This window comes from Schistocerca piceifrons, chromosome X (assembly GCF_021461385.2).
Source record: "Schistocerca piceifrons isolate TAMUIC-IGC-003096 chromosome X, iqSchPice1.1, whole genome shotgun sequence".
NCBI classification, from domain to species: domain Eukaryota; kingdom Metazoa; phylum Arthropoda; class Insecta; order Orthoptera; family Acrididae; genus Schistocerca; species Schistocerca piceifrons.
This window is the reverse complement of record NC_060149.1, coordinates 772144994-772158934: the sequence shown is the minus strand read 5'-3', so window position 1 is coordinate 772158934 and position 13941 is coordinate 772144994. Positions and strand designations below refer to the sequence as shown.

General features: G+C 47.1%; 1 protein-coding gene across 1 annotated transcript; it reads right to left on the bottom strand.

Moving 5' to 3' along the window:
- Positions 1-1017: 1017 nt before the first annotated feature.
- LOC124721622 (calphotin-like) lies at positions 1018-5561 on the bottom strand. The gene is made up of 2 exons (XM_047246681.1): positions 5452-5561; positions 1018-3396 (listed from the first exon to the last, which is right to left on the bottom strand). The coding sequence occupies exon 2, from the start codon at positions 3389-3391 to the stop codon at positions 1820-1822; it is 1572 nt and encodes a 523-aa protein (XP_047102637.1). The 5' UTR covers positions 3392-3396; positions 5452-5561; the 3' UTR covers positions 1018-1819.
- Positions 5562-13941: the final 8380 nt, after the last annotated feature.

Below are 13941 nucleotides of genomic sequence, written 5' to 3'. Positions count from 1 at the left end.
GTAATACCGGCGTGAGAGACCTGTGGGATCAGAACTGTCAACTTATTGAAAATCCCGAAGAGCGTGAGTGGTTCCGAAAGTATAATTGTGATACTGCTGACGCAGAACTCGACAGGAAACTGTGGGTCAAATTGAAGAGCTCGGACTGGGCATGGACAATGTGTAGCCTCTCTTTAAAATTGGGGTACTAGAGAGTCTCCGATTTATGACAGTGGGCCTCCGAACTAGACAATCAAGCACATTAAAGCTGAATGCCCCTTGGCTGGAGCGACCTCATGAAAGCTGATGATACAGCTCTTATATTGATTAGGAACTTAGATATTGACATTTAGTTAGTTTTATATGTAGTTTTTTTCTTTCTGTGTTATATACATATACGTACTAATGTCATACACGTGTATTTTTAAACTGTACGTGAGCCATACGAATAAATAAATAAAAAATATTGGAAGCTACTGTGCTCACAGATTTATCCATTACGACCATTACGATGCGAAGTACTAAGTAGTCTTCGGTAGCAGTAGGTTTTGCAGCTAAGATCAAAACAGTAAAAGATTTTAGGTTAACTGACGTTGATTGTCATTTTACTCTGCAAAAATTGTCTTACCGTAACTGGTATCAGGTTTAAAGAAATAGGCGAACTAGGTGATCAGAACAAACACCTTCAGCAGAGGAAACAACGGACTTACCAATTTCCACCAAAAATTTGTCCGACTTACCTTATTTTCGGCTATCGTATGCGCATTACCAGCAGGTTATGAGGATGTTCTTTTAAGTTTGATGTCAAAAGTCTGCAGTAAATTGAGCTGTTGTAAAGCAGGAATGGTGAAAGAGAATAATTTGGCAACCAATAAAAGGTTATTTAGGTAGCAATAGTTTGTTCTCTCAGTGATGTAGTAAAGGAGAAATCTGTAAGTGTTTTATTATTTTAGCATTACGCATATACTTTTGACTTTGACAAACAATATGGGATGCAGGATAAGGAATGTGGAAGGGTGAATAAAATTCTAACACAGATAGTCACAAATTTGCTTTATTTTCATTGTAATGTATATAAATAAACACTAATATCACTTCAGTATCGTTCTCATGTGTTGTGCAGTAAAAAAAGGTTTGACACGCATTCACACAGATATTGAAACTGGTAAGAATATTTTTTTTTCCTACTTACGGTGATGCTGGGGGAACTTAACGCGAAAAAGGTTCGAGAGGGGCGTAGTCTGAAGAATTTTCAATAAGTAGGTCTGTATAAAGGAAGAGCTAGAATATTTTTGTAGGCACAGTGAAATAGTACATACAGTACTCCCAGAACAGTTGCTGCATTTTGCGGATCCACAGTGGGCAAGAAAAGCGCGACGAATCGACATGGCAAGGTTTGGCGATTGTGTGTGTGTGTGTGTGTGTGTGTGTGTGTGTGTGTGTGTGTGTGTGTGTAGGAGAGGGAGACGACAGATGCTCTGATGCCTGGGGCATTACAGTCGAAGAGAAAAAAGGAGGAGAAAATCTCGGCAGACTTCAGATATTGGAGGCTGCGGATTTTTCCCTTAGAGCTGTAGTGTATACTTACGATCGCACCATTTGTCTCTATACTGACTCGTATAGATTGCTACGCGCGAGACTGACGGATTTAGTGAAAGAGATTCAGTTGTCAGGGAATGTTTCTCGTGTAGTGACTTTCATAAGATCTCGGTGTTACTACAGAAAAGGAAATGCGTCTCCGCACACGAGTTTGTGTCGTGGCCGTCTGGGAGTATTCGGAAGAGGGAAGTGTAAGACCGCCGTGTGGTGTGTGAGGTTGCGGCGGCAGTGGGAGGGACGCTCAGTGGTAGAGACCGACGGGCACGGCGGCGTGGGCGATGGTCTTGCCCAGCACGGGCACGGTGGTGGGCACCCTGGCGATGTCCTGGCGCACCGTCTTGAACAGCGTGGGCGTGTTGACGGCGACGCGGTGTAGCTTGGTGACGGGCTCGATCACGTCGACTTCCTGCAGGGTCTCGATGGGACGGGACACGACGACGCGCCGGGTGGAGACGCGCTCACCTGCGGGGGCGGCGAAGGCCGGCGCGGGCGTGGCGGACAGCACGCGCGCGCGCACGTTGCCCGCGTCGCCCACTGGCGCGCCTGCGGGTCCGGCGCGGCCGAAGCCCACCTCGGTAACGCCGCCGCGGGCCGTCAGCAGCTGGATGAGGCGCTGCTGGTTAGCCTGGTTCTCCTCGGGGTGGATGGAGCGCAGGGACGGCACCACGTCGGGGCCGGCCAGCGGCTGAGCGCGCGCGATCTGCTCGAGGGGGGCGCCGTTGGTGCGGATCTCGGGCTGCGGCGACGGCAGGGGGCCGGCGGCCTGGTGCTGCGCTGCGGCGGCGGCGCGCTGCTCGGCCTCGTACTGCTGCTGCTGAGCCGCCGCGCGTTGCTGAGCCTCGTACTGCTGCTGCTGAGCCGACGCGCGTTGCTGAGCCTCGTACTGCTGCTGCTGAGCCGCCGCGCGCTGCTGAGCCTCGTACTGCTGCTGCTGAGCTGCCGCACGCTGCTGAGCCTCGTACTGTTGCTGGGCGGCGGCCGCGCGCTGCTGCGACTCGTACTGCTGCTGGGCGGCTGCCGCGGCCCTAGCCGAGAACTCGGGGTTCTCTACCGAGATCGAGTCGTCGCTCTCGAACTGCGCGGGAGCTCCGGGGGCGGGGCCGCCCGGGCCGGGGTAGGCGCCCAGCGCGGGGGCGGGCGTCGAGGACACGAACACGGGGGCGGGGGTGGCGGCCACGACCGGAGCGTAGGCAGGGCCGGCGGCGATGGCGGCGGGGGCGGCCACGGCGGGTCCGGCGGCGACAGCGGCTCCCGGGCCCACGGGGCTGACGACGGTGGGTCCGCGCTGCAGCCGGCTGGTAGGCTCGTCCAGCTCCACCAGAGCGGAGCCCGCGGGCCTGATCACGACGCGCTCCTCGATGTCGTAGAACTGCTTCTGGATGGCCGGCCGGCGCACCTCGAACTTGCGGGTGGCCACGGCCGGGTGGGCGACGTCGATCTGCTGCTGCACGACGCCGGGCTGCGCCTCGATGCGGGTGACGGGCACGTCGGCCACACCGGGCACGTGGTGCACCGTGGGCACGGCCACGGGGGCGGCGGCGTAACCGACGGCGGCGGGGGCGGCGGCGGCGTAACCGACGGCGGCGGGGGCGGCGGCGGCGTAGCCCACGGCGGCGGGGGCGGCGGCAGCGTAGCCGACGGCGGCGGGGGCGGCGGCGGCGTAGCCCACGGGACCGGCGGCCAGGCCGGCGGGCGCGGGGCCGTTCAGGTAGGTGACTCCGGCAGGGTTGAGGAAGGGCAGGCGCACTGCCACCTGGCTCACGCCTCCCAGAACCACGTGCAGCGCCGCGGCGACGATGATCAGGTACCTCATGGCTCCTGCAAAGCCGAGCGCTCACTTTACTCAAATGTTCAAATGTGTGTGAAATCTTATGGGACTTAACTGCTAAGGTCATCAGTCCCTAAGCTTACACACTACTTAACCTAAATTATCCTACAGACCAGCCGCACAGTCCATGACTGCAGCGCCTAGACCGCTCGGCTAATCCCGCGCGGCTCACTGTACTACACATTCTACACAAACCTGCAGCTGCAAAAAGGTATAGAGCAAGAAACGTGTGCGAAGAAACTATTCGCCTAAAATAAAAGTGGGAAAGGAAATAAAATCGATATCGCAGTACCCAAACGCGAATTTAAGCCGTAGTCCTCCATTTCAGTATCCTAACAACTACGCTGCTATTCTTGGTCATAGGAAGAGGCAATGTAATCTATATGCGTACCTTTGAGATACGATGTACACAGTACTGGAATAAAGATTCTGTACTTTCTCATCCTCGTACCTATCAGCAACTACAGTTCGCCTCCTTCGCCGAGAGGCGAGCGCGTTTGACTGTCATGTAAGAGGCCTGGGTTCGATTCCTGGCCAGATCGGATATTTTCTACGCTCGGAGACTGGATGTTGTGTCGTCCTCACCATCATTTCGTCATCATCGACACGCAAGTCACCCAACGTGATGTCAACTAAAATATTTGCATCTCGGCGGCCAAATTTCCCCATGTGTGGACTCCCGACCTGAACGCCATACGATCATTTCATTTTTCACCGAGTAATGCAGACTGTCTTAAGGAACTTTAGCTCTTCTACTCTCATAAATTTTGTGCAGTCTCCTTCAAATAGCGCAGTATAGCAGAACTGCATTCTGCCCGTCTTTGATCTGCGTTTTCTAGTCCTCTGTAGCTTATCCCGTGCGATAACGGGGCGGTTTCTTACGAAAAAAGACGGTCCTTCCTTACATAATTTTCTTTCGTTGCAGCTACGCATTTTTAGACACCGTATAGCTTAAAAAGCTTTATATTCGCGCTTGGCATCAGAGGGGTTCTAGACTCTGTAAATGTATTTCTGAACCCATATGAACGACTGAGCCAGGCACGTACTTTTCGGTATTATGTTGTTGGCTTATAATTTCACATAGTATAAAATTTACTTTTGTTACGAGAGCAAAAACTGTTCTACTTCGATTCTCATTGCGATAGTGGAAATGAACTACTAACGAAGATAAAAAATTCTCTCCAGGTTTTTTTTTTGCATTCGTTACACGTGAATCAAAGAAAATCGAATAAATGCCCTTAGAGACATAATAAACGAGTGAAACTTGTCATCTGGTCACTGTGTAGGATACATTTTTCGAAGTCCCGATTCCCTCTCTCTTATGTTTGTCCTGAGGAGACGGAAACCGCTATTACGAAACCTCATTCCGTATTGACCGGAAATGCGTTTTGCGGACGAACTAAAAAGTGGGAGATCCTCAGAATATGACTACGTTTCTCACAATCGCTGAACACGTGGTGGAGCAAAATCGAGTGTACGTTAATTGGTCCATCGTATCCCGTTTCGTGTTACGAAATTCTCCAGACTAATTTACACATTCTGCTGAGCTAGTTCACTAGAACGCAATAAAAAATTGACCAACAGCTGAGTTCGGCGAACTGGAAGTTACCGCACCCCGAGAAGGCTTGACCATAAGATGTCCTACATTTTCTGGGTCACTTTCGAACCGACACCTGTACGAGCAAGTAGCCAGCGACAGGAATTAACACTTAATGCAATAACCGCATTTAAAGTAAGATGAACAGTATCCGTCCGTCGACGGCGAAACGACGATGTCCAGTACCGTCACCGTCATACACAAAAAAAGATCGTGCTCAGATGAGGTCAGCGGAGGCACGTCGAGAGTGGCGTAACGACCGTCCCCCGCGGTAACGCAGTTCCGGTTAAGCGATCGAAAGCACTGGCAAAACTGCAAGACGAACCGGGCCGCAGCATCGCAACACTGAAATTCGGAGTCCTCGGCGGCGGAATGGCCGAAGCGAGCGAGCGGGCCGGGTTCGCCTTCCAGCCGAGCTGTACGAGAAGCCGGACGGCACAGAACTCACCACTTGGTGCGAGCTACTGCTGGAAGCCCACGAGTGAATGTGACGGTGGTGCGGTGCGCTCAACTTTTATACGCACCCGTGACCCCTCCCGCGCCACTGCCCCCCTCTCGCGGCGCGTTGCATCCATTAGAACTGGGTCGCCAGCGACAACGGCACCCGCCGCCGCCCGGACTGGTTGGCCAAGGCGCCGCCGCCGAGACCACGCCTACGGGACAGCTGAGCGGTGAAAGGCCCGCCGCTGCGGCGTCGCGCGTATGCCGCGCAGGTAGCGTAACGCCGCCCGCGAAATGGAAAGCGGAAGAAAGTCCATCAATGGAGCGTCTCCAGATCACGACACGCACCTCGCGCCCGCCCTCCACCTGCTGTCTGACCGTCCGGGATGCGAACCGAGGACCTCGCGAACTGCTCACCTGTGCAGATGTGACCTGTTCTTTTTTTTCCACCCAGTTCACGCTGGGGGTGCGAGCATATACATCGATGTACAGTCAAATGAACGTGTAATAACAGTAATGAAATTATTCCAATCTACTTACCGGGTGATCAAAAAGTCAGTATAAATTTGAAAACTTAATAAACCACGGAATAATGTAGATAGAGAGGTAAAAATTGACAAACATGCTTGGAATGACATGGGGTTTTATTAGACAAAAAAAACCTAAGTCACAAAATGTCCGACAGATGGCGCTGGACAGAAAAACGTCAGTAACTGCTACCGTGACGGGTGAGTGGTACGCCGATATGTTACAGAATCGCATCATCCCCAGCAAGGCTGATAAACACCTGCTGGATCGTACGATGTTTATGCAGGATGGCGCTCCACCCCATATTGCTAGACGCGTGAAAGATCTCTTGCGCGCGTCGTTTGGTGATGATCGTGTGCTCAGCCGCCACTTTCGTCATGCTTGGCCTCCCAGGTCCCCAGACCTCAGTCCGTGCGATTATTGATTTTGGGGTTACCTGAAGTCGCAAGTGTATCGTGATCGACCGACATCTCTAGGGATGCTGAAAGACAACACCATAACTCCGGACATACTTTACAGTGCTGTTCACAACATTATTCCTCGACTACAGCTATTGTTGAGGAATGATGGTGGACATATTGAGCATTTACTGTAAAGAACATCATCTTTGCTTTGTCTTACTTTGTTATGCTAATTATTGCTATTCTGATCAGATGACGGACATTTTTTGAAATTTTGTATTTTTTTGGTTCTAATAAAACCCCATGTCATTCCAAGCATGTGTGTGAATTTGTACCTCTCTATCTACATTATTCCGTGATTTATTCAGTTTTCAAATTTATACTGACTTTTTGATCACCCGGTAATACTCCGCTAGCCACCAAGCGGTGTGTGGTGGATGGCACAATTCACGCCAAAGTCATATTCCTCCCACTCTGTTCCATTCGCGGATCGCGCGAGGAAAAAACAACTGTCTGAACGCCTCAGTACGAGCTCAAATTTCCCTTATCTTTGAATGGTGATCATTGCGCGATTTGAAAGTTGGTGGTAATAATATATGCTCTACATCCGCGGCGAGAATCGGATTTTGGAATTTAGTGAGCAGCCCCTTCAGTTTAGTGCGTCGTATACCTGCAAGTGTATCCCACTTCAAACTTTCTGTGGGATTTGTAACAGTCTCGCGAAGGCAATCATGATGTAATACATTGCTGGTGATTAAAATAACACCACTATGTAGGCGGCAAGCAAGAAACGTCAGATCGACGTGAAACGTACAACATGCTAGGATATGCAAGGTATTAGCATTTCAGCACAACTGCGCGATGTAGATTGGAGTAACGCCATCTCTATTCTGTATAAAGGGTGTTAAAAAAAAAAAAAAACCCGTGACCGCTATGGTCGCCGGTTCGAATCCTGCCTCGGGCATGGATGTATGTGATGTCCTTAGGTTAGTTAGGTTTAAGTAGTTCTAAGTTCTAGGGGACTGATGGCCTCAGATGTCAAGTCCCATAGTGCTCTGAGCCATTTTTTTGTAAAAAAAAAACATATTTTGAGAGGCGGTAGTGTGGACCAAAACAACACAAAAACGTCCAGTAAACATGGGCTCTAAAATGCTTACCTTAACAGCTAAGAGAACTTGCTCACCTTCGTTACTGTAAAACATCTCTTGTACTGAACAAGTGCTCATAGTTATGTATTTTACAGCCCATATTTACAGCACATTTTTTTCTTGTTTTGGTTCATACTTCCATCTCTGAAATATGGAATACCTCCTTTTTAACACCCTGTCTAAAGAAACATTACGCAACTGGTTTTTCGTTAGGAGTCTCATCTGAGTGCCATTTATTTTATTTATTTATTCGAGTCAGTAAAAAAATACAATACATGGCAACAACCATTAAAAACGAATGAAAGAAAGAATTGTCAAGCTACACTACTGTTAACCAAAACCTTGCAACTTAAATAGAGCCCGGAGTCGCAAGCAGATCTTCGTCTGTGTAAGAACTGGAAATTCGTGGTATGGTCTTATGGGACCAAACTCCTTAGGTCATCGCTCCCTAGGCCTACACACTACTTAATCTAACTTAAACTAACTTATGCTATGGACAACACACACACACCTATGCCAGAGGGAGGATTCGAACCTCCGACGAGTGGAACCGAAAGGACCTTGACAAGGCGCCTCAGACTGCGCGGCTACCCCGTGCGGCTCGTCTGTGTAAGATACAAAACCTAACTGAGAATCCAGTAGGTTCTCCTTTGTCTGTGATTCTCCTCTGGAACAGTTGGTGATATCCACAGAGAAGTGACGTTTACGGAGATTACTCCTTGAACCTTCCAACTACAGAACGAAGACGGCTGAGTAACCACCACATATCCAATTCAGTTCATACCCAGATGGGAGGGTTCCCGAAGGGAGAGCCAGGTACAGCTAGTCTCAATTCGAGAAATTCACAGTTATGTCCTTGCTGAAGCCGCTGTTGTTTGCAAGACTGAACTGGTGTACAGGAAACTGCTTCTGGACCTCAATCTTGGGGTTGCTGGAATGGTTCCCATGTAATGGATGCTTTTCCTGATGAGCCTTACTTGTTCTCTCCTCACTGGCTGCTACTTCACGACGAATATCTGAAGACGCTATGCTAGCGAGTTGATAGAGTTTTACAAGCGGCCTAGGTTTCAGACAACCTGTAACAGGCCTACACGTTTCGTTTAATGCTTCTTCAACTATGTTTGCTTGGGTGGATCTGAAACAGACTGGCCACACATATTCTACAGCACTGTAACATGTTGCTAGTGCCATCGAATGTTCAAATGGGTGTGAATTCCTAGGGGACCAAACTGCTTAGGTCATCGGTCCCTAGACTTACAAACTACTTAAGCTAACTTACGCTAACAACAACACACACACCCATGCCCGAGGGAGAACTCGAACCTTCGGCGGGAGGGGCCGCGCAGTCCGTGCATGACGCCTCAAACTGCGCGGCCACGGTGCCATCGTTTTCAGGGTTTGTGGTCGGGATTCCCTCGTGTTAGCAGCAATTTTGCGAAGGATTTTATTTTTGGCTTACTCCTTCATTCGTTTATCCTCAAAATGCTGCTTGTACGCCAGAGGACGATCAAGATTGATCTCTCCATATTTTGGATGGGTCATGTTTACTAATTGTATTCCTTGCCATTTGAGACGTGCGTGCTTGTTGGTTTCTTGTCGGAAGATAGTGTCATGCATCGTGTCAGAAGGCGAAACATCTACCAACACGAGTAGAAATTCGTCAGTGGGAGGATTGTGACCTATCGAGACTGCGATTTATTTTCCGTGATATTGCTGCTCGCATAGGTGGGATCCCACGACTGTCATGAGAATACGGAAGCGATGTGTTAGGAGGGTGATAACGTCGTGCAGGGTCTTCATCGGCTCCGAGCAACTAGCGCCTGTGGGGACAGTGATACTGTTCGCTCGGACATGCGGGATTGTGCAGCTACGTCACGTACCTTGAGTCAGGAAATGGGCTTCTTTGGAACAAGACAGGTGTCCACACGGACAGGGTGGCGACATCTGGATCAACACAGACTGTTAGCGCGGTGGTTATTGTTGTGGCTTCCCTTGATGATGATGTTTGGTGTGTGGGCCCTCAACTGCACAGTCATCAGCGCTCATACAAAGTCACAATTTTCACACAGTCCAATTTTTTTCACAGTCCAGTCTAGCCACTGTCACGAATGATGATGATGATGAAATGATGAGGACAACACAAACACCCAGTTCCCGGGCAGAAAAAATCCGCAACCCGGCTTCCCTTGACACTGAAACAGAGAGAGTTGAAACTGATGCGCCGAACGGCAACACTGGACTCACGGGGATTTCAAAGTCGTCTCTCCAGACGAGTCGCGGTCCTACCTATAGCATCGCTGTGGATGTATCCTCGTGTGGAAGCTTCGAGGAGAACGAATGCTGTCGGTACTTGTCACCATCATTCGAGTCTATCATCTGGCGTGATGGAATGGGTGCCATTGGATACCTAACACGATCACCACTGGTAATTTGGACAGCAGGCATTACATTTCCGACGTATTAGGTCCATTGGCTGTACACTATCTTCGAGGTCTCCGTGACATCATATTTCAACAAGATAATGCAAGGCCGCATGTTGCCAGTGCTGTCCAGACCTACCTGATTCAGAGGTTCGACTGTTACCATGGCCACTTCGTTCTCCTGATCTCTCACCCATTGAAAACAACTGGTCATGGATTGCTGAAACACAGGCAGGACTCTACTCTCCATCCACTATGATCGATGAACTTACTACAGTCGATGAACTTTGACACAGAGCAGAAGCATCGTGGAATGACACATCGGTTTCTGTCATCGAAGCACAGTTATCCTCGATATGCACTGCGGTTAAAGCCAGTGTTGCTTCCAGAGGAGGCAACTCTGTGCACTAAATTACGCACCCTTATATACCTACGATTATTGCTGCTATACATTGGCCACACTATGAGAAAAATTTTGTTATTTAAAATTCTTCCTGGTGTTGCAGTTTTAATGGACAGCAGTGTACGTATTAAGACCTCTTCTTTTTGACGTCATACGGGATGCTCGACGTTTTGAGAATGGTGGCGGAAAATTTACTTTGGGTTTTTTTTGTGTCAGCGTACAATGAACGCACGGACTAGCGACTAAAAAAACAGCATTCCTGTGCCTTTCCGGACATGGGTCCTGTCCTGAAAAATTAACTGTTGAATTTCCCCTCTCCAACAGGACCAGGCCTAGCAAAGCGCTGAGGTGTTCAAAACAATCATCGGATTGATGACTGTTTCAATTTTTTTTTTAAATATCGCTCACAATATAATAACCAAGGACAGTGCAGTGTAGGGTATAAAATGCAGACTGTCAATTGCAAGAAAAGCTATTCTGAGAAAGAAAAATATCTCAACATAGAATAAAAATGTAAGTTTCAGAAAGTCTTTTCTGGAATTACATGTCTGGAGCGTTTGTTCCTGTATATGTGAAACATGGACGATGAACAGCTCAGACAAATAGAGAACAGAAGCTTATGAAATGTGTTTCTGCAGAAGAATTTTGAAGGTAAGAATAGTAGACCGAGTAATTAAGAATAGATACTGAATCGATTTGGGGAGAAAGGATCTTTATAGCACAACTTGAATGAGGGAAGGGATAGATTGATGAGGAACATATTACATATTAAGCACCGTGAGATGTTAAAGCCGGTAATGAATTGAAGTGTGGAAAGCAAAAGCTGTAGAGAGAGACCGAAGTTGGACTTCAGGAAGAAGCCTGAAATGGATTTAGTTCGGAATAACTATGTAGACGTGAAGAAATCTCCACAGGACAGAACAGAGTGGAAAGCTGCATCAAACCACTGTTCAGACAGAAGACCATCACCAACACAGCCGGCCGTGGTGGTCGAGCGGTTCTAGGCGCTACAGTCTCGAACCGCGCGACCGCTACGGTCGCAGGTTCGAATCCTGCCTCGGACATGGATGTGTGTGATGTCCTTAGGCTAGTTAGATTTAAGTAGTTCTAAGTTCTAGGGGACTGATGACCACAGAAGTTAAGTCCCATAGTGCTCAGAGCCATTTGAACCATTTTTGTATTCCTCTAACTTTTTATTGAAAGTTCCATTAACTCACTCCATACAGATAATACTAGGTACTTGGGGTTGTGAGTAGTTCCAGTTATTAGTAGCAGACCGCTTAGGCAACTGATGATGTGTGCTCTCATCTTTTAAGCGCATTACTTAATTTTTGCTGAGGGTCAGAAGGGCAGTCACCTCTTTTTTGGACGCAATATCTATTTCGTTGACTTATAACTCCCCCCATAACAAATAGCACCTAAATACAACACAAAACTTCCGCCGCCTTATATGCTCCTCTCTAGACTGAATGACAACACAAAAGAATCTAAGGCTACAATCCAAGTTCGCCCCCAGAAAATGAAATGCTGCCCAGATTTCGCTGGCTGTCGAGATAACTATGAAAATAACTTCTTTGTCGTCAATTTGAAGCAGAGAAGGATGTCACTTTCAAACTATAAGGTGAACTCCAACAACTGGAATTCGTATAACAGCAGGGTCAAAATTACTTCCTCTTCTTTTGGGTTACCCTTTCTATTGATTCCCTATATATTTCCAGAGAATTCCAAACAAAACCGGAGTCGATTCCTTCCGTCTTCCATAAAACCACAGATACAGCGCTCCGTCCATAGTAATCAAAGTGTCAATACGCTTAAAACTTGGCGTAGAGCGAGTAATGTGCATACAGGAGAGTCTCATCTGGCTCAAAAAAGTAGTACGAAACTCGAAAATACAGCACTGATTTCAGCAACATTGGAAACGTACAATAGGAGAATTGATATTAATACCGGAGCCAAATAATTTTTTTAAAGATAATTGAACTTGAGAAAAGTTGTCATTTGACGGTGCGGTTTTTAGCACTTATGCAAGAGCTTAAAATGGAAACGACATAATATTTACGTGGTGTATTCCAAAAATATACTCGACGAACCTAAAAATAATAATTGCAATGTTTTTAACGTATACCTTTTTGTACAGCTATGCATCAGTGTTTCGGCGACAGGAAGATATAAAGCTGTAGATTCCATCTTCATCAAAAACTGGGTTGACAGAGCTTTTAAACATTTTATATGTCTTGCTTTATACAGATACTGCAGAATAAAGTAATGCAGTAACATTAAAAAGTATTTCAAACAGCTGCTGGAACTAAGTGAAGGGATAATAGGACGACGTTTGGTATTAAAGACATACATTTCTGCTGATAGATACAGTTGTGTGGTAGAGTTGACATTGAATTATATATCAAGGATGCAGAAGATGACACTGAACTAACATTCCCTCCGTCATAACGACATGTAAAACAAATTGAGTCGATACGGCAAATAAAACGAGCAAGGTGGCACAATTGTTAAGACCTGTGTATGATGTGATGTGCCAAATACAGAAAATAGCCATGTTACGCCATTGACTGTGATATATATATATATATATATATATATATATATATATATATATATATATATATGAGATGGCCGGCGAAATGTTAATAATTTTGCTGTTGACTAATCTGTACGTGTCTTAACATTCAAAGAGCGAGGTGGGGTAGCGTATAGAACATTGGACTTCCTGTCGGGAGGAGAGCGGCCGAGACCATAGTCTGCCTTGTGTGATTTAAGTTTTCCGAGATTTTCCTAACTCGATGATGGTGAATGTCAGCATGGTTACTTTGCTGCCCTATGACGTCCATGGGAATTTTTCAGAAATTCCAGAATCGCACTTCAGCGAGAGGTTCTACTATCTTGAAAAACAGTTGATGAAGTGCGCTGACCAAAATTAGAATATATCTACTCGTATGTAGATTTCTCATCCGAAAACAAATATATCTCACTGAAAAGCTTGAAATCTTTATTTTTCAGTCTTACAAGGGGACCGCACCTACTATTTATCACCGATTTCGTCCAAATTTGTGTTATATGCAAGGCGTGGCCAGAAATGAAAGTGACGGAAACGGGAGTTCCAGATGGCCTAGCGTTTCGAAAAAAAAAAAAAAAAAAAAAAAAAAAAAAAAAGTCTTTTGGCGCGGGTCTGGCGAGACATGAGATCTTTATGTTAGTTTAGTATCCAGGCAACGGTTGGTGCAGCGGAAAGAATACAGAATAGTAATTCGGGAGTTGGAGGGTTGTGTTCCTACGCAGAAACTTTCTTTACTTTCAATTTTTAAGTTACTTTAACGGAAAATGAATACAAATATCTCGTATTTATTAATATTTTCATAAAAGGCGTGAAAAGGGAATGCAAAGGAAAATTTGGGATTGCAAATAAATTTCTGGGAGGGGATTCTAAGGCATGCGCGAGAACTTCGTATGTAAAATTAGGTACTGTTGTTATTGTACGGTTGATGGTTTACACATGCTGCGGAGAGAAAGAAATGTGCGTGTGGCATTTGTGGACGGGATCCACCTTCTGGAGGATTCGGCCGTCTTTGTTGACGCCCCTGC